At 59.0% G+C, this 18,912-nt stretch overlaps 1 protein-coding gene across 1 annotated transcript; it reads left to right on the top strand.

Moving 5' to 3' along the window:
* Positions 1–5,041: 5,041 nt before the first annotated feature.
* Positions 5,042–11,490, top strand: CTRL (chymotrypsin like). The gene is given in 7 exon segments (XM_050923372.1): positions 5,042–5,119; positions 8,462–8,541; positions 9,235–9,316; positions 9,954–10,135; positions 10,346–10,453; positions 11,130–11,227; positions 11,230–11,490. Coding segments are annotated over 7 exon segments (711 nt in total). The 3' UTR covers positions 11,313–11,490.
* The last annotated feature ends 7,422 nt before the right edge of the window (positions 11,491–18,912 follow it).

The raw sequence follows: 18,912 nt of genomic DNA on the forward strand, positions 1-18,912 counted from the left end.
TTGAACTACACCGAGGTGTGGGTTATACCTGCCAGGGTACTGTACAGACACTATCATGTTGGTTCTCTGCCTCATGGCTTTTATCTCCACCTCTGGTGCTCAAAGGCCATGTCAGAGACTATCCAGGCTCTCCAGTCCTCTTCATGGTCACATGGAAATAGAGCCAGCCCGTAACCTTGCTACGTCCTGCCTCACACACCCTGACCCTGCTCCGCCTGGTCGGCTTCCCCACCCGCCAGGAAATGGTGTCATCGCATAGCTTAACGTGGAAGAAGAGTGTTTTAGGTACAGACACTTTTCTGGTAAATTACCTTCATCCCGCACCCTTAGTCTTAATTTTTCGCTAAACTGGCATCATAAGGCCGAGGAGAGAAAGCCAGAGCGCGAAGGCCATTGGGCTAGCAAGAGGTAACCCATGTTTCCGAAGCACATGGCCTGCTGCTAAGCTTTCACAGCAGTGTGGTTGGTCAATCTTTTTCTTTTTTCAGCGTTTACAAAGTTCATCTTGGTGTCTGACTCTGTACTAGACACAAGAGACACGTGAGTCGCATTCATGGGTCTGGGTCTTGGGCCCTCCCTTCTATGGGGAAGCATCACTGACCTACCATCCATGCAGACACAACAACAAGTGCAGGGGTGGAGGTGTGTGGGTGGGGTTGGTGCATGATTGTGCTTGTGCGTGTAGGTGGGAGGGAGAAGGGGCGGAAGCGCCGTCCCATCCCCATTGCTCACAGGGGGAGAAGGGGCAGCTCCACCCTTAGCTGCTGGGCTCCTGAGGGGTGGAGAGAGAACTCTGCCTGCCTCCTGAAGCAGCCCTGATTGGCTGCTCTACCCCAGGAGGCAGGACAGTGGGGCGGGCTGAAATCCCATCCCTGCCAGGCATTGAGAGACCCAGGGTTGCAACTACAGCTCATCCCCCGGCTTCGCAGCGATCCGAGGCTGCTCCAGGGTCACTCCCTTCTAAAGCCAAAGGGTTAAATGTCTAGGTACCAAATCTGTGTGAAGATCAGCCCCAAATCTTGGGGCGGAAATGGAGCACATGAAGGCCCCTGCATCCCGCTGTCTGCTGGGGAAGGGGGCAGGTGCAGGGCTGCACAGCTGCCAGCAAACGGGCTTACAGAGCAATCAGAGGGTGCAAACCCACTGGCTGCACTGGAGATCAACAGGCCGTTTGTCAGAGATTGCCAGGCCAGCAGGGACCATTGTGATCATCTAGTGTGACCCTGCAGAGCCCAGGCCGGAGTCCTGCCCCATTATAACTCCTGGGCAAAGCTCTGAGAAAAACAGCCAGTCCTGATTTTAAAATGGTCGGACTGGAGAACCCAACACTTGGTAAATCGTTCCAACGGTTAATTACTCTCACGGTTACTAATTGACACCTCCTTTCCAGGCTGAATTTGTCTAGCTTCAGCGTCCAGCCCCGGCTCGTGTTAGACGTTTCTCTGCTGAACTGAAGAGCCCGTTATTAATGTTTTTCCCCATGTCGGTACCTATTAAACACACACAGCAGAAGCAGGAGCGGCAAATGTTCCATAAAAGTGGAGCGCCACCAGTGCCTGAACTATGGCCCCCTGTGCCACTCCCTTGCCCCTCGTCCTGCTCCTTCTCCCTGAGTCCCTGCCCCTTCCCGAGGCCCCACCTCACCTCTTCCCCCCAAGAGTCCCCCCCACTCGCTTTGCTCTGCCCCCCTCCCCTGTCGCATGCCCTTACAGCTGGTAAAAAGGAACAGTGATGGGGCCATGGACCCGGGCACCCCCAGTTCTGGTGCCCTGATCACAAGTTATTCTCAGGCAATACCTGTGCATAGGTACCGTCAGCGAAGGGGCTTCTGGAGGTGGCTCTTGCTCTGGTTGCTGAAACACTGGAGATGAAGCTAGAAGTGGAGAAGCTCTGAAAAGAATCCCTCTGGCTGATTCCAAACTACCCCACTGAGCATCACTTACCCACTCTGGTCTTTTCCTTTTCGTTTCTTTGGGGCACTGTCCTGGGCATTATAGAAAGAATCCTACATCACATCCGGGAAAGCACTGGTGTCTAGTGATGGCAGGGCGGAGAGCAGTAGCCTTTGGGAAAGATTAGAAAACTTTTCAAAAATACGATGAACTCCCCAAAGGTGACATAGATCCACTGGGCAGATACGGGTCTGAGAGCATTAGATCAAATCTTTTTGTGGGGAAAGGGGGGTGCAGTCCGCAGCCTGGAGGAGGAAGAAGCCTCAGGATCCAGGGACCAGCAATCTACCCCCGTCCCCTCCCCAGGAAAGTCCAGCGAAGTAGCAGCCTGGGGTAGTGCAAGGCCAAGGCATGGCAGAGAGCGCCCACCAGGCCCAGAACGGGGTGTGCGAGACAGGCAGAGGAGCCCCCGCCACGGGCTGTCGACATCAAAGGAGCTCAGGGGAGGCACTGTGTGACCCCCTCCAACCCACACACACACACACAGAGCAGCTGGAGCCCAGCTCAGGGGAGGCGCTGTGTGACCCCCCCCACACACACACACAGAGCAGCTGGAGCCCAGCTCAGGGGAGGCACTGTGTGACCCCCCCACACACACACACACAGAGCAGCTGGAGCGCAGCTCAGGGGAGGCGCTGTGTGACACCCCCCCCCCCCCCCCCCCCCACACACACACACAGAGCAGCTGGAGCCCAGCTCAGGGGCTCGCTCGATGGCCACCGGAGGGAGCCCTCAGCCCTTTACAGACACACTGATAAATCCATTGGCAAACTTTGTAAAATTATTCTTAAAATTATAACAAGGTCCACAACTCGGGGGGTGGGGGTGGGAGGTGCCCTGCCCTCCTGAAATGGCACCCCTCATCAACCTCCTTCTTGAATCGGGACCCCAGAACTGGCCGTAGGGTTCCAGCAGCCCCGAATACAGTGGTAAAATAACCGCCCTGCTCCTGCTTGACAGGGCCCTGGTCATGCAGCCAAGGCTGCTTTGCCCACAGCATCCCCCTGGGAGCTCCTGCTCAACAGCTTATCCCCCATCCCCCCGCCCCAAATCTTTGTCAGAGTCACTGCACCCAGGATACATGCCCCTGTCTGTAGGTCTGGCTATGTCCTTTGTTCCTAGACGGACACGTTCACGTTGAGCCGTTTGCTTGCGCCCAGCCTCCCAGACGACCCAGACTGGCGTGAATCAGTGCCCCGGCCTCTTCATTGTTTGCCACTCCCCCAGGGTTTGTGTCATCTGGACACTTCACCAGTGATGATTTTGTTTTCTTCCAGGTCCTGGGGCACCCTGGCAGGGGCTGTGCGAAAGGGACCTCTCAGTACAGCCCCTGCATGTGCTAGCAGGGCTCTACCCCGCCCTGGGCCTGCCCAAAGCCCACAAATCGGGGGCCAGCTTGGGGCAGAGGAATAGCAAAGGGAGCTGCATCCAGCGCGTGGTAACAGCCCAGGGCGCCAGCAATGGCAGAGGGCCTGGCGCACTGGATCGGTTCCTTCATTTGGGCTGGTTGCCCTGGCCCCAGTGGGAACCTGGAATGCCCCCAGGGTGACAGTCACTGAGTGCAGTGGGTGCCGGCCTGGGGACACCTTCACTTCATGCAATGGGCCTGTCACACCCTGTGCTGAGCCGGCCCAGCTGTCACGCTGCCCTGCAGGGGCCCACGAGCACAAGCACCTGCTCAGGGCAGGCTGTTGTGAGCCAGGGCACAAACCCCGCACCGGCTGGCAGTTCGATGCACAGGCAGTGGGTATAAAAGGTCAGGGAAGGCGAAGCCTCCCCACACAGCGTGCCCGCAGCCCACCCGCAGCCCTTGGAGCGTGCCATCGCCAAAAGGGTGGGAGCCCCGACTGGGGTCCCACTCACGCTTCCCCCCCCGAGACCCCTGTCCCACTTGTCCTCTTCCCATCCCAGCTCCGCCCCGCATGGGAGCCTCGCAGGGGAGGGTGAAAAGGCGCATGTGAGCGGCGGGCGAGCAGGCGGGCGAGGGCAAGCACATGAGTGGCTGGGCTCGGGGAGCACCTAGGGGAGGGGGCAGAGGCTTGTGAGCAGCCAGCTGGCCTGGCTGGCAGGCGAGGGGGGCTGGGGCGAGAGGAATGCCCGAATGAGTGGCTAGCCGGCTGGCTCATGGCCGGTGGGCAGAGAGGTCTGGGGGGAGGAGGTGCAGAGGTGTGAGCAGTGGGTGGAGAGCGTCTGGGGAAGGGCCTGAACAGGCGCAAGGCGTGGGCAAGGGGGCCAAGCAGGGCTGGGGGTGCAATGTGGGCAGGGCTTCTGGGGGAGGAGGCTGAGCAGGGTGTGGGCCTTGGGGGGGTCTGTGCTTAGATTTCACCAATCAGGTATCACGTGCGAATGTCTCAGGCACCGTAACAGCCTTAACTTGGGCACTCGGTCTGTCTTGTCACCCGGGTGAGCCCACCTTTGTGAGAGATGGTCCCCTACACCAAAGATCACAGCAATACTCAGGTTACTTCCAGTCCCAAAGGACTCACCACTTACCCCAGGACAATCGCATCTTAGATCTGACACTAAAGACAAGGCTTGTAGCGAATCCTGTAACAAACCATGGACAGAGTTCTTAACGAGGGGAAGGAAATGCGAGAGGTCTTTACAAGGTTAAAGCAGGTAAATACACACACAAATGAGTTACACTCTTAATTGGCAAAGGGTATAACAAAGCTTCTGTAATAAGCAAGCTGTGTATGTCTCTTAGGACTGATCCAGGCTAAACACTGGGGATCTCTTGCTTATGCCTAGAAACCCTGGTCTCCAGAGTCCAAGCAGCATCGAGTTAGTTTCCCCTTGTCACGGAATAATTCATTAGCACATCTCCACTGCACGGGGCAAGAGCCGTCTACAGAGTCTCTTGGCCACTGATGTTCCCCGACAGTTGGTCTGGTGTCGCTGGGCCGGCTCGGCTGGGCAGACGATCAGACCTTTTGTTGGCAGCCAGCATTTCACACTCACTCACGTCTCTCTCCTGACTGGTGACTCCCAGCTCCGGGGGCTCCCAGGGCAAATGCTCAGCAGTACCTCACAGTGTGGGCTACAGCGGTTACATGAAATTAACGCAGGCAGCAACTCACAAGCCCTCGATGACATCTGAACTCAACGCTCATTTTCATACTGCCAATGCCATCGGCGTGATGCCTGCTGGATTTGTCACTAGCCAGGTGAGGCATGGGCATATTAGAGATTTGTGGGGCCCTGGGCCAGAGCAAGTGGGGGCCCCCTCTCACCCCTTCTACCAGCAGTCCCCCTGCCCTGTCCCCATGCCCCAACCCCGCCCCCTGGCAGGAGCACCAGGTGGGTGGGTGGGTCAGGGTGTGGGGGTGCCCATTTTTCCAGGGCACCCCAATTGGCCAAGGCCCCATGGCACAGGCCCCATTGGCCCAGTGGCTAATGCACCACTGGGCATGGGGACTTTGGCATAAGCTGGTGCCTGCTTTGCCAGCAACACACCAGGTCCCTGAGCATGCAAACCCAGCAGATTTGTCTCAGCCTTGAGAGTTCGCAGCCCCTGGGAAGAAGGTGCCACCACCACCTGCTCCTGCTGGCCAGTGTGAGGCCCCCACAGGTGCACTGGACATGAGCCAGAGAAAAGCAGCCCAACGCCAAGGCTGCTCTGAGCTGTCCTGTGCCAGAGAAGCTCTGCACCACTCTCCACCTGCCAGGGGCCAAATCGGGTGCAGGGGGGTGTCCAAGTGCGCAGAGTTGTAACTGTCCTGGTGGAGGAGATCTGTGCTCGTGCCAGGACGATATGCCAGGCCCAGTCAGGGCAGGGACTGGCTGGCTCCCCCATGCAGTTCGGCCAGGCATGAGCCCTGCCCCAACACCTACAGATCTGCAGCTGTCCCTTGGTCCCAGCCCCTTGCTAGTCCAGCCCTGGGCACCCTCATGTCTCTGCCAACGTCTCTTGGACCAACCCTGCCTGTCCCCTGCTAGTCCAGCCCTGGGCCCACCTGGTGAGACTCTGCCAGTCATACCCCATGTGCCAAACTGAGGACTAGGCCGAGACTCCACCAACTCATTTCAAATGTGTCCCAACCCCCATGTCAGGTGGCAGGGGGTGGGGCTGGGAAGGGGCAGCCGATGCTGGCTCCTAGCAGCGCACATGGGGCAGGGACCTGTCAGCTAAAGGCCTGGGTGGAGCAGGTGGGGCAGATGCCCAGCCCTGCTCTGGGCATGACTGGCGGTCACAAGGCACCCAGCAGGTATAAAGCGTGTGGTTCTGGCAGCCCGGCACAGCTGTGAGCACTGACCCAGCATGGCTTTCCTGCACGTGACTCTCTGCCTGGCCCTCCTGGCAAGCGCCTCCGGTAAGCGATGCCCATCAGCGGGTGCTGCGGCTGGAGCCTGGCTGAGTGCAGGGGAAGCACCCTGCAGCTAGGCCTCTCCGGCTTGGACCTGGTGGAAGCTAAAGGAGCTGGGTGTAGCCACTGAAGAGGGACCCCGACCCTGGGCTACGCGGGTGTCACGGAGTGACCGGGCGATGCTCTGGAACTGCTCCCCACCAAGCCAGGCAGGACTTTGGGGAGCCTCCTCTACCTCAGAGCAGACTTGTTCAGGGCAAGAAGTTCACACAGCTTCACCTCCTGGGTCTCTCCTTGGAGCATTCAGCATCCTCTGCCCCTCCGTGCGCTTCCCACAGCGAGTCCACCCCAGCGGGGTCCTGGGGAAGCCACAGGGTCCTGCACCCCCACTTTGCAGCCAGATGTGACTCTCAGAGGTTTATTCGATGACAGGAACAGGGTCTAAAACAGAGCTTGTAGATACAGCAAACCGGACCCCTCGGCCGAGTCCATTCTGGGGGACAGTGAGCCAGACCCCCACATCTGCCCTTCACTCCTCGACCCCAGCCAGCTCCAGACTCACAACCCCCCCCAGCCCCTCCTCTCTGCTCAGCTCCTTTCCCGGGCCAGGAGGTCACCTGATCCCTTTGTCTCCAACACCTTCAGCTGGCACCTTTGCAGAGGAGGGGCCCAGGCCATCAGTTGCTAGGAGACGGAGTGCCAGGTATTTAGGTGCACTGGCCCTTTGCTCTTCAGCAATCACACACCCTTATCCCACCACCTGGATACTTAAGAACTGCATAGGGGACACTGAGGCACCAACACAGTATTTAGAGGAAACATCAAGAACTTTCCCAGTTCGTCACCGCGGGCAAACGGCTAGTCTGCCCCTTTGGGCGGTGAGGAGACAGCGCCGTGGGACCCCCATGGGGCAGTGCTGGGTACTGCTGCTCTGTTAGCGTCAGGGGCCTGGGCAGCACCTGTTCACACAGACTGAGTGCCCTCAGCCTGGCACTGCCTGGGTGCCAGAGGCCCCCCCAGCAGCACTGCTGTCCGAGAGGACACTGCCAGAGGGGCTCCCTTGCTCTGCTCAGCCAGCTGGCAAGGGGACCAGCCTTCCTGCTGTGCCAGCAATGCCTACTGTGCACTGAGCCCCACGGCTGGGGAGACTAGCACCGCTGCTCTGACCCAGCCAGGATCCCAGAGGGCCCGAGTCCCCCATCCCACATGGGGCTGGCATTGCTGCTTGCCTGAGCCCTGCCCTCCCCACCGAGAGCAAATGGAACCAGTGCCCACTTCTGCCAAAAACGGTTTGGACGGCGTGGACAGGGCTTAAAAAAGGGACTGTCCCGGCCAAAACGGGCCGTACGGTCTCCCTAGATAAGAGACGTTCACAGGGTGGGAAATTCCAGCCGTCAGGGTCTCTGCCGCGGGCTCAGCACTGGCTGGGCCCCCCTAGGGATATTCTGATGTGCATGTTCAATGGCCTGACTAATCCACAAGCCAGTTCATCCCCTGGAACGAGAGCTAAGAAGTGCTGCCCAGGGCCCATGGAGCGGGAGGAGGAGGAGGAGCAGGAGCAGCCTGTGCATGGGGAATCGTTGCCCTGTACGCAGCTTAGGCAGAAATCCAAAGCAATTTGGCTCGTGCAGACACGAGCACGGCCCACAGCGCCCAAGCCTGGGAAGAGCCCCCGCTCTGTCCAAGGGCAATCGCTTGGAAAGCCCCAAGCATGCGGGGTGGGGGCCCAACTGGCGCACCCACTGCATTGTGCACTACAGCTGGGCACGCCCGGCCAGACTGGGACAGTGCAGCTAGGACTGATGAGTGCTGAGCCGGCATGTGGCTCTGGGCCTGGCGGGGTCTGTAATGGCTGAAGTGGGATTTCCAGGGACTCCCCATGCCCTGTGGCACCGGGCCAGGATCCCAGGGACAGCCAGGAAGGAGGAATAATGGAGGGAGCTGGGCCCCACACCCAGGGGCCGGACGCTGCTCCCAGCCTGCGGATCAGGAGTAGGGGCAGGGCACAGAGCACAGGAGGATCTGGGTGGTATTTTGGCTTGTGGTGGTGCCAGCTACCCAGAAGCAGAGGCTGCCAATGGCAGGCTAAGTGCCAACCTGCAGGCAGCTCAGGGTCCCCCAAGCCTGGAGCGCTGGGCACATGCCAGGGTAGGACCCTCAGCCCGTCACAGACTCCCTCTCCTCCCACCATTCTCGTTCCAGGACAGAAATGGCTTCCACTTCTGCGGTGGCTCCCTGATCAACCAGAACTGGGTGGTGACGGCTGCCCACTGCTAAGTCAGGTAAGGAGACGGTGCCGCAGGCCAGGCCAGTTGCAGGAGCCGCTCTGCATCGGCTGGTGCCACGGCTCTGTCTGGGCACAGGGACAGCCCCACTGAGTGACACCCCTGGCGCTGCCCCACACCCAGTCCCAGCATGGCAGCGGGGCACTGTGGGTTGAGCAGAGCATGCCCAGGGCATGGGGGATCTGGGCACAGGGGTAAGATCATGGCTCTGCTCCCCAGGTGAGCAGAGGGTTCCAGATCCTGGGCATTACCTGGGGAGTGGGGAGGTTGGGAGAGGGGCCGCTACCCAGTGCTGAGGTTGTTCTCCTGGGAAGAATGGAGCCAAAGAGCTGACTTGCCCCCTGCTCTGGGGCTGCCCCTGCCCCAGCCCTTCCTGCCAGTTCCCTGATGCCAACCCAGGGCCCGAGACCCGGACGCTGCTGCTCCACCCACCGTTCACAAACACCCCTGCTGAGCCTCCCTGGTGCCGTCTCCTCTGGCTGGAGCCTGGCCCCTCTGGGGCTCAGAGGAGGAGACACTTTGCTGGTGCCACAGGGCAGCTCCGCTGGGCTGGGGCAGGGCAAGCAGAGGTGGCCCACTGGAGGGCACAGGGGATCCTGGAGCTAGTGAGGGCTCCTAGGGCGAATCCTCAGGGGTGGGCTCGGCCCCCTCTGCCCAGGTGCCCAGCCCCACTGGTTCTGTCCCTTGCAGAGCCGGGACTCACTTTGCCATCCTTGGGGAATACAACAGGAGCTCCGGAGCTGAGCCAATCCTGGTCAAGTCCATTGCCAAGGTGAGCCACCCCCCAACGCCATCCGAGGCATTGCAGAGAGGGGGGAAGATGCTGGGCAGTCCCACAGAGCCCAGGGGTGGGGGACAGGCACCCCAGCTCTGTGCCTGGGGCTGTGCCCTGCTGGGGGAAGAGAAGGGGCTGGCAGAGGCAAACCCCTGGGCATGGGGGCCCGTTCTCCACCCAGCAGGGATGGGTGTAGGGACAAGCCGCTGGGCTGGGACTCTGCAGAGTCATGTTCCTTGCCCAGCTCTGCCCAGGGCTCCCTGGGTCAGGCGCCCTGCGCCTCCTGGAGATGGGCATGTTCCCATGGCGATGGGAGCCATAGAGGCCCCCGCCTGGAGCGAGCCCTTGGGGAGTGTGGCCCAGTCCCTTGTGCTCCCCCAGGCCATTGCCCCTGGAGCGGACAGTTAGTGAGGTGAGGGGGGGAGCTGGCTGGAGGCCCCATGCCCAGCTCAGCCCTGTCCCTCAGGCAGCACTGGGGCAGCACCAGGGCAGGCAGGCTCCAGCGAGCGAGTGGGGCGGGATGGCATCACACCTAGGGGAGCTGCGAGGGCGAGGCCGCGCTCCCCTGGGGTGACACCAGCCTGCCCCCCGCCCCCGGCGCTAAGGGCTGCTTGTCCCTCCCTCCCCCATCCAGGCCATCACCCACCCCTACTGGAACGCCAACACCATGAATGACATTACCCTGCTGAAGCTCGCGTCCCCCGCCCAGCTGGGAGCCCGCGTGTCCCCCGTCTGCCTGGCCACAGCCAGCGAGTCGCTCGCCTCCAATCCCACCTGCATCACCACCAGCTGGGGACAGACCAGTGGCACCAGTACGTACGCACAGCGCGATGCCAGCCCCTGGGAGAGGGGGGCAGCCTGGACCTCGCCCACCCATATGGGCTCCATGCGGCGCCCAGCGCTGGGGCACCAGGCCAGTGCATAGCAATGCAACCAGCAGGCAACTAGCAAGTACTTCTCTGGGTGGCTGGCTGCATCTGTCGGTCTCCACCCTTGGCCCTGATCCGAGGTTTCTTTCCCAGCGAGCAGTGGAGCTGTCTGGCTGCAGCAGGTGGCCCTGCCCCTGGTCATAGTGAGCCAGTGCCAGCAATACTGAGGCAGCAGCATCACCAGCTCCATGATCTGTGCTGGGGGGCCGGCGCCTCCTCCTGTCAGGGAAAGATCTGTAATGTCACCCACACAACGGGTGTCGGGCACAGGGCAGGAAGGGCGGGGGAGGGGAAGGGACACAGCAGGATGTGCAGGCGAGGGACACAAGGCAGGGGCACAGGGTAGAGTGGGCAGAGATTGGGAGGGGCACTGGGTGGACAGGTGAGGGGAGGGGCACAGAGCAGGAGGGGGAGGAACACAGGGAAGGGTGGGTAGAGGAGGTGGGAGGGGTATGGGGAGGGCGGGAGGGTGGGCGGGCAGAGGGGCACAAGGCAGGGTCACAGAGGAGCAGGGAGGGGCACAGAGCAGGGTGGACTGGCGGGGGGCACAAGGCAGGGTGCATAGAGGAGGTGGGAAGGGCACAGGGCAGGGTGGGCAGAGGAGGGGAGGGGCACAGGGCAGGAGGGGGAGGGGAAGGGGCACAGGGCAGGGTGGGCAGAGGAGGGGGACTGGCACAGGGCAGGATGGACAGGCAGGGGATGGGGCACAGGGTAGGGTGGATAGAGGAGGGGGTGGGGAGGGGCACAGCCAGCTGGGCCAGAGAGAGGGAGGATCCCTCTAGAGCCCCTCACCCCCACTCAGTTAGTGCCCCAGGGAGCCCTCCCCCTGCCAGTGCCCAGGCACTGCCTCCCTCTTGCACTGGGCCCTGGCATGGTGCCGCGTCAGCCCTGCTCTCTTGCCAGGGGGACTCGGGCAGCCCCCTCACGTACCTGAAAGGGGGGGCCTGGACCCTGATCGGGATCGTCTCCTGGGGAACTAGCACTGCAACGTCCGGACACCCGCCATGTATGGCCGAGTCAGCGCCTTCCGCACCTGGATCGACAACGTCCTGGCCTCCAACTAGTGCCCGGCTGGCAGAGACGCTGCTGTGGAGCGCCAGGGAGAGTGAGCAGTGCTGGCCTGGGCCTGTGGGCAGCTGCTTGGGGCCCTGGACTGAAAGCCCGGGACTTCCCCCTGCAGGCCCTGTACAAAGGAATAAAGGAACTGTCTGTGCAGCCGGTGTTTTGTCCAGCTCCTCTGTGCTCAGCCCCTGCAGCGCCGGGGGGTCCTGGCTACCCACGCCGAGCCCAGCACTGTGCTGGGAGGGACCAGGTGTGGGAGGAGCCTGGGGCAAGAGAGGCAGCTAGGGCGGGGGTTCAGGTGAGACCTGATCCTCTGCCCTCTCTGACAGTCCCAGCACGGCGCCCACCCCGGGGATCCGTCGGTCCCAGCGCATCACCTGCCTGCCCATCCCTGGGGGTCCATCAGTCCCAGCGCGTCGCCCACCTGCCCATCCCCGGGGGGGTCCATCGGTCCCAGTGCGATGCCTGCCTGTCCCCAGGGGTCCGTCGGTCCCAGCACGTCGCCCGCCTGCCCGTCCCCGGGGGTCCATCGGTCCCAGTGCGTCACCCGCCTGCCCATCCCCAGGGGTCCGTAGGTCCCAGCGCGTCACCCACCTGCCCGTCCCCAGGGGTCCGTAGGTCCCAGCGCATCACCCGCCTGCCCGTCCCCAGGGGTCCATCGGTCCCAGTGCGTCACCCGCCTGCCCATCCCCAGGGGTCCGTAGGTCCCAGCGCGTCACCCGCCTGCCCGTCCCCAGGGGTCCGTCGGTCCCAGCGCGTCACCCGCCTGCCCATCCCTGGGGGTCCATCAGTTCCAGCGCGTCGCCCACCTGCCCATCCCCGGGGGGGTCCATCGGTCCCAGCATGTCACCCGCATGCCCATCCCGGGGGGGGGTCCATCAGTCCCAGGGAGTCACCCACCTGCCCATCCCCGGGGGTCCATCAATCAGCTGAGCCCTCCTGATGCCCCCACAGATGCTAGCCCCATGGGCACTACTCATGCTAGAGTTAACCCCCTAGGAGCCTGCAGAGGCACATCCCACGTCCTGCTGGCCTGTTCTGCCCCCACCCTGCCATGCCAGGGAAGCTCCAGCCCAGGGTTTTCCCCAGGGGCTCAGAGGAATGGTCCATGCAGGCCGGGCTCCCCGGAAAGGCTACGTTGCCCACTGCCCAGGGTGGGATGGGGACACTCGGTGGGGCAGTCACTTTGGCAGCTGCTGAGCTGCAGGCCGAGCCGGGAGCAGCAGAGCACCAAAGCGGGGGTGCATGGGCAGAGCTGGATGAAGGACGTGGGCCCTGGGCCAGGCTCTGAGGCTTTAACTCCAGGCTGCCCCTAGGGCATTGGGGGCTGCACAGACCGCCTTGCCCCAGCCCTGACCACCAAGCCTCTAGGCTCCTCTCCGGTACCGGGCACCCTTGCCCCAGCCCTGCTGAGCTGCTGCCTGGCTCGTGAGCCACCCTCCCCACTCCGCTCATAGCCCAGGTACAAGTGGGGGGCCTAGGGCAGGGAGGTCACAGTGCCAGGTAGATTCCCAGGAAGTGCCCAGCCTGGCTCCGGCTCAGCCCATATGGACCCGCTGGAGAAAGATAAAACAGGAGTTCAGGATCCCACTCAGCTGCCATGTACAGACAGCCCCAGGGCATCGGCTCAGTACAGGCAACCAGCACCCCCACCCAGCTGCGCTATGCACCTCGTGCAGTGCCACCTGCTGCCTTGCAGTCCCGAGCAGGGAATGCAGGTTTTAGGGGGCTGTTTCTCCATAGGCCCCTGGTTCCCAGAGTCCATGGGCTTCTCCAGTCCCAGCTGACAGGGGAGGTGGCTTCCAAGAGAGGGGGCTGGTGGTCACCACAGTAGAACGCCGAGCGTGGGGTGGGTGCTCTGAGCCTGCAGGGCTGTGGGAGTGGGTGCAGGCCAGGGGGGTGACTCAGAGGAATTAGGCAGGAAGCGAGACAGTGGGGGCCTTGGAGCTGGGGTGGAGAGGGTTTAGCCAAGGGAAAGGTTGGGGCTAGGTGGAAGCACCGATGAGGAACAGTGCCCTTCCATCCTGCCCCTAGGGCTGCCCAGGAGTCCTGTTCCCATGCAGGAGGGGGAAAAGGGTGCCCACTTCTCCCCCCAAAATAACATCCCTTACCAAGCTCCCCACTTACAATGACACCCACCTGCAGGGGAGGTGACACTGGCTGCTTGCAGCCCCATCAGTTCTCTGGGCACCAGGCATGTGACAGTCACCAGAAGACCCCAACCTGGTGTCACTGGCACCAAATCACAGGCCTCTGCCCTGAACAAAACCAGGGATGGGCCCCAGCTCTCAGAGCCTGCCCCTGTAGCTGGCTCAGGGGGACCAGAGCCAGCCCCAGAGGAAACCCTGGACACACCCCAGGGCAGGGTGTTTACACACCATCCCCTGCCTCCCCCATACACACGCCCAGGCCAGGGTATTTACAGAGCACGCACACACCTGGGCCAGGTATTTACACAGAACTGCCCCCCAAAAGCCCCCAGGCCAGGGCATTTATGCCCTCTACACACACACTGCACAAAAGACTTTGTTGACTGCTTTCCCCACAGCCTGGAAGAGGGGACGTGCCCAAGCCCCATCACACTGGGGGAATACAAACATTCCTATGCTGCTTGAACTCTGAGGGGTGAAGGTTTCTAGGCATAAGCAAGGAGCCCCCCAGCTGCTTTGCCTGGGTTAGCCCTAGAGGATATACCGAGTCTGCTTATTAGAGTCTCCTCTTACTGGCATCAGCGCATTTATTTACACCAGAGCCAGGACCCAGCTCCCAGCAACTTGGGGCAGGGCAGGGTGTCCCAGCTTGGGGCAGGGGTGCCAGGCCTTCCCCAATGGGCAACGAGAGCAGTGCAGAGGAGCATGGGAAAGTCCTTGCCCTGCGGGCTAGTAACTACGCACTGGGCTCCCTGCTGGGAATGGAAGCATCAGACCAGAGCAAGATGACTGCTTGTGTTTAGCAGAGCTATAGAGTGAGAGGGGTGGGAGCACAGGATCGGGGCCAGCCTGGGAAATGAGCAAAGAACTGCAGCGATCTCACATCATCTTGTGAAACCCATCAGCTTCCAGCTTGTCATGGACCAGGCAAGGCCTTTGGGCAGCCAAGCGTCTGTCTGCAAAAAGCAACAGGAAGGCTTTGGGGGCAACCACAGGGAGTGAGCTTTGGACTGGTTCCTTTAACATCTCCGGAGCACAGAGAATCAGGCGAGAGAGCTACCCAGCAGGACCTAGGGGCAGGAACCGAGCCAATGAGACATCCTGGGGAAAGGCAGCTAATGGATCTGAGGCAGTCCCAGCAAGCAGCAATGGCTGAGACACCGGTACTAATGGAGAGTAATGGAGGCAGGAGTTTGCAAAGGCCTGTGCGGGGAGGGCTGTGTAGGCAGTCAGGCCGGGGCCAGCACCTTTCTCTAGGGCTGTGCTGCAGCTCCACCTGGAATGGGGGTTCACATCCAGGTCCTCTTTGCCAGGAGCGACAGAATGGAGGGAACTCGCCAAAGAGCAGCTGCCCTGAGGCGGGGTCTGGCGGGATGAGAGATGGAGAGACAAAGAGCACAACCTGCGGCTAAGCTACAGCTCAGGGCTGAGGTGAACCTGCCCCCAACTCAGCGTGTCCACCCTTTGGCCTCCTTGGAGTCAGTCAGGGTGACATAGGAGCAATGGGATCAAAGCAAGAAGGGGAGCTCTGTCTATTAGAGAAAGCCCTCTCCTAGGCAGCTCCAGCTGGCTTGGGACAATGCCGCCGGGAAGGGTAAGCCAAGACTTCGTGCTGCTGGCGAGGGGTGCGTGTGGACAGCAGGTTATCTACTAGCAATAATGGTGAGCACCAAAGATCTGCTGGGTGCTTCCGCAAACACACGATCCTAGGTCCTGCCTACACAACATGAAGAGTATGTTGAAGGAGACCCAGCTCCCAGTGGCTTTCAGTGAGAGATGGGTGCCTAGCTCCCTTTGAAGATCTCACGTCTCCAGGCCTTCCCTCTGCTGCCAAGTGCTTGCAGATCCTTGGCCGAAGACAGCCTACAGAAATGGCAACCACTATTATTTTAATGGGGACAATGCAACATTTCCTTAAGGGAAGGAGCAAGGTCTCCTCGTAAAGGGTCCCTGACTCACTACCGCACCTGGTGTGTTTGGGAGAGGAGTGGAGCACTGGGAAATGCCCCAGGTGGGCATCGCTCTTAGCCCCAGATACATTCAGCAACTGTAACCCCAGAAAAGCCCCCTCCTTTGGGTGTCCGGCAGAGAGCAGGCCCCAGCCAGGGAACAAGGACAAAAGGTTTATTGGATACACCGGATACATTTACACATGTAACAGACTGAATACACAAAATAAATAATACTATACACTCATTTTAACATTACAGGTTAATTACCATGGATCAGATCTCACTCTACAAGAGACTCCTTAGTGTACAAAAGGAGTCAAAGGTAAATCACAGAACCGGACACTTCTCAAGACAAACAGCGCAGCCTTTTGAGAGGAGACAAAGTGGGACATGATGCAAGTACCTTCAGCAGCTCCTACACAGCAAGAGAAGACCTGGCAACAAAATTGGAGCCAGTGCATCAAGACCTCCAGTCCTGAGGGCTTCTGTGTGTCATGAAAGGTAACAGGAAGGATCACAGCATCTTCATGTGTGCTCATGGCAGGTGCTCCGCCTACCGGGTACCTACATTTGGGCCCAGATTTCTTCCAAAGTCAAAAGGCAACCACAGTGCAAAGTTCTCAGAACACAGCCAGCAGCTCGTCTGGTACCGAGGAGAGAATCTACAGTATGTTGTGCATAGGAGGACTGAGGGAAAGGCAGATGGAGATGGGAATATCGTCAGGCAGGCAGTGGCCTCTCCTCCCAGGCCCTGTTCACCAAAGGAGTGGTCAGAGCGGCAAGGGACAAAGCTGTGCTCTTGGCACGCAGCACCATCAGAGAACACCCTTCCTATTGCACGTCTTTGGCAATGCCCCTGCTTAGTAATGCACACATCTGACACACAGGGACATACCCCTGTAGCGCTTAAGGGCTGCATAGTTATCTAGGCTTTCTGGGGGTGGAGATGAATAGTTTGGACGAAGCACCAGAAGCCTTGTGAGAGGGAAAGCATCAAACACAGTCCACACAAAGTCTGGTACGAGGCATCAAATAGCACAGGCACTTCGTGATAGCTTTGTAAGAGATACAGATTTGAAAACTGCAAAGGCATGTGTGACACACATACACGCCCACTGGGCACACGCAACAGCCCTTTCAGTATGCAGTAAGGAGCATTTTCTGCAATGCTTTCCAAGTGTTTGATTCTCTAGGAAGCCACTGTTGGCTCCTGCCTCTTCTAGTCACACACTATTAAGGATTTTTAATATTACAGCAAATCAGATGAATGTGAGCTATCAATCAAAAGTCAGAGTTTGCAGAAAGACGTCATGTAAGATGTGATATGGCCTCAGCCAGTGTAATGGCAGGGCTGCATTACCCACATCATGCAGGCTGGGTTGGGTGGTTGATTTGCATAAAGGACAAGAGGGGTTATATATTGTGACATGAAGCTATCTCCCTCCTACCACATAGGTCCTGGACAAAGAGAAGGCAGGATCAGAGGAGAGATGATCTGTGGGTGTGAGCAGAGACAGGGATGCTCATGCTCTGGATGGGCACTTTGGTAGCAATACAAGAATCATTACTGATCCTGGCCCTTCCCATCCTACTGTAAACGTTAATAAGGACAGCATGCCCTAGGAGAGTCCATGTGCTCCCCTGAATGGGCAATGCATGGAGGCTCCAAGGGTGGCCTGGCTGGTTCTTCAAGATGTTGGGCCAGATCCTCCAGTCTGTTACTGTGCAGCTCAGACATCACATAATGACTGTACTGGCCAGAGATTAGCAGCAGGCAATTCCTCTTGTGCAGGGTACCCTCTGCTAGCATGAAACTGGCAGAGGTGACATAGCGTCTTCCTATGCTAGCTACTCCCCCCCTTCACAGCAGAGCAGAGCTCTGTCCACCTCTCCTCCCCTGGCATGAGCAGAGTCTGGCTACAGGGAACAATCTGCCCCTATAGCTATATCTTGGCACCTATGGCAAAACTGCAGTCAACAGGGCAGCTTTAATGGGAATACCCTCGGAGCTGGCTCCACCATGCAGTGTGAGCTGCCGCCCCAGAAGGAAGGAAGGAGCCGTGCTTGGGGATTTGAAGCCCTTTTCAATAATCGGTAAGTGATATGGGGTCTCCTTAGTGAGCCCAGAGCCCCAGAAACAGTAAATTCAAGATCGCTCCATAATTTCCAAGTGCCTCACTTCATGCACGTTGTTAGCCTAGATTCTGATGAAGGCATCAGAGAGAGAGCGAGCCCGTTGTCCTGCCCAGATCAGCCACAATCATTTGGGGGGGGCCACATGAGGACATTAGAAACTCACATCTTTCCCCGTAAATGCTAGGTCACTAGAGAAGTGCATGTTTGTGTGCTCAGCCTCAGCCACCTGACAGCCCTAATACAGTATGTCGGGCACCAGTATTTCAACCAAACGCCCACACAGCAGAGCGCAGAGCCCAAAATGTGGGACAAGGGAGGAAGGAAGGAAGAAGCAAGGAAAGTTACCAGAGAAGACATTAGAAGAACTAGAGAAAACATGTCCCGATGTCTGGAGACCCCCCAGCCCAAAGGGATTAGAATGTCTGCAGGCTGATTGTTCCCAAACCTGTTGCGGGAACTTCATTGCAGCTGGCTTTCAAGTCACCACGCAAAGCAGCAGGCCAGCACTCCCTAGCTGATCTCACCTACTTCTTAAACCTGTGACGCTCGCTCGTGGGAGCAGAGGCCATGCCTTCATCTGTGTTTGCATAGCTCCGAATACAATGGGACCCTAAATCTCACTGGGGCCACTGGGTTCTACTGCTATCTGAACATGACATAAGATATCACCACTATTTTGGAATACTTCATGAAGCACCACTGGCCTCTTTCCCATCAGCTTGGCATTTAGCTGTCTGGCGTTGCATTGGGAGGCGTCAGGAGTAGACTAATCATGGCTGACCATGGCCATCTTGGCTAATAGCCACTTTTTAAACCCAGTTATAATTTTAGCCTTCACAAGTAATTCTTCGAATAATTTTGTATCATCTGCAAATTTTGCCTTCGCCCTATTCACCCCCTTTTCCAGATCATTTATGAATGTCTTGAACAGTGGGGGTCCCAGTACAGATCCTTGGGGGATGCCGCTCTTTACCTCTCTCCAGTGTGAAAACTATTTATTCCAACACTTTGTTTCACATTTTTTAACCATGAGAGGACCTTCCTTCTTATGCCATGACTGCGTAGTTTGCTTAAAAACCTTTGGTGAGGGGCGTTGTCAAAGGCTTTTAGAAAGTCCAACTCCAATACATTCAAAAGTGGGATCCAAAGTTGCATCCTCTGTTTGAAACCCACCTACTGTTCTCCTTGGAAGCCCTTTGTTATTTCCACTAAAGCTCCAAAATATGCAGGATCCAATGGACAGCATTCTACGAAGTCAGATCCACCTCCCGCAAAAGAGCAAGCAAGCTGAAATGCCATTTCACACAGTATTGCTAAGTTCCAATGGACAGACACATGTATTTCGATTCACTCCTTAAAGGAAC

Source organism: Gopherus flavomarginatus, chromosome 14 (assembly GCF_025201925.1).
Source record: "Gopherus flavomarginatus isolate rGopFla2 chromosome 14, rGopFla2.mat.asm, whole genome shotgun sequence".
In the NCBI taxonomy this organism is placed as follows: Eukaryota; Metazoa; Chordata; order Testudines; family Testudinidae; genus Gopherus; species Gopherus flavomarginatus.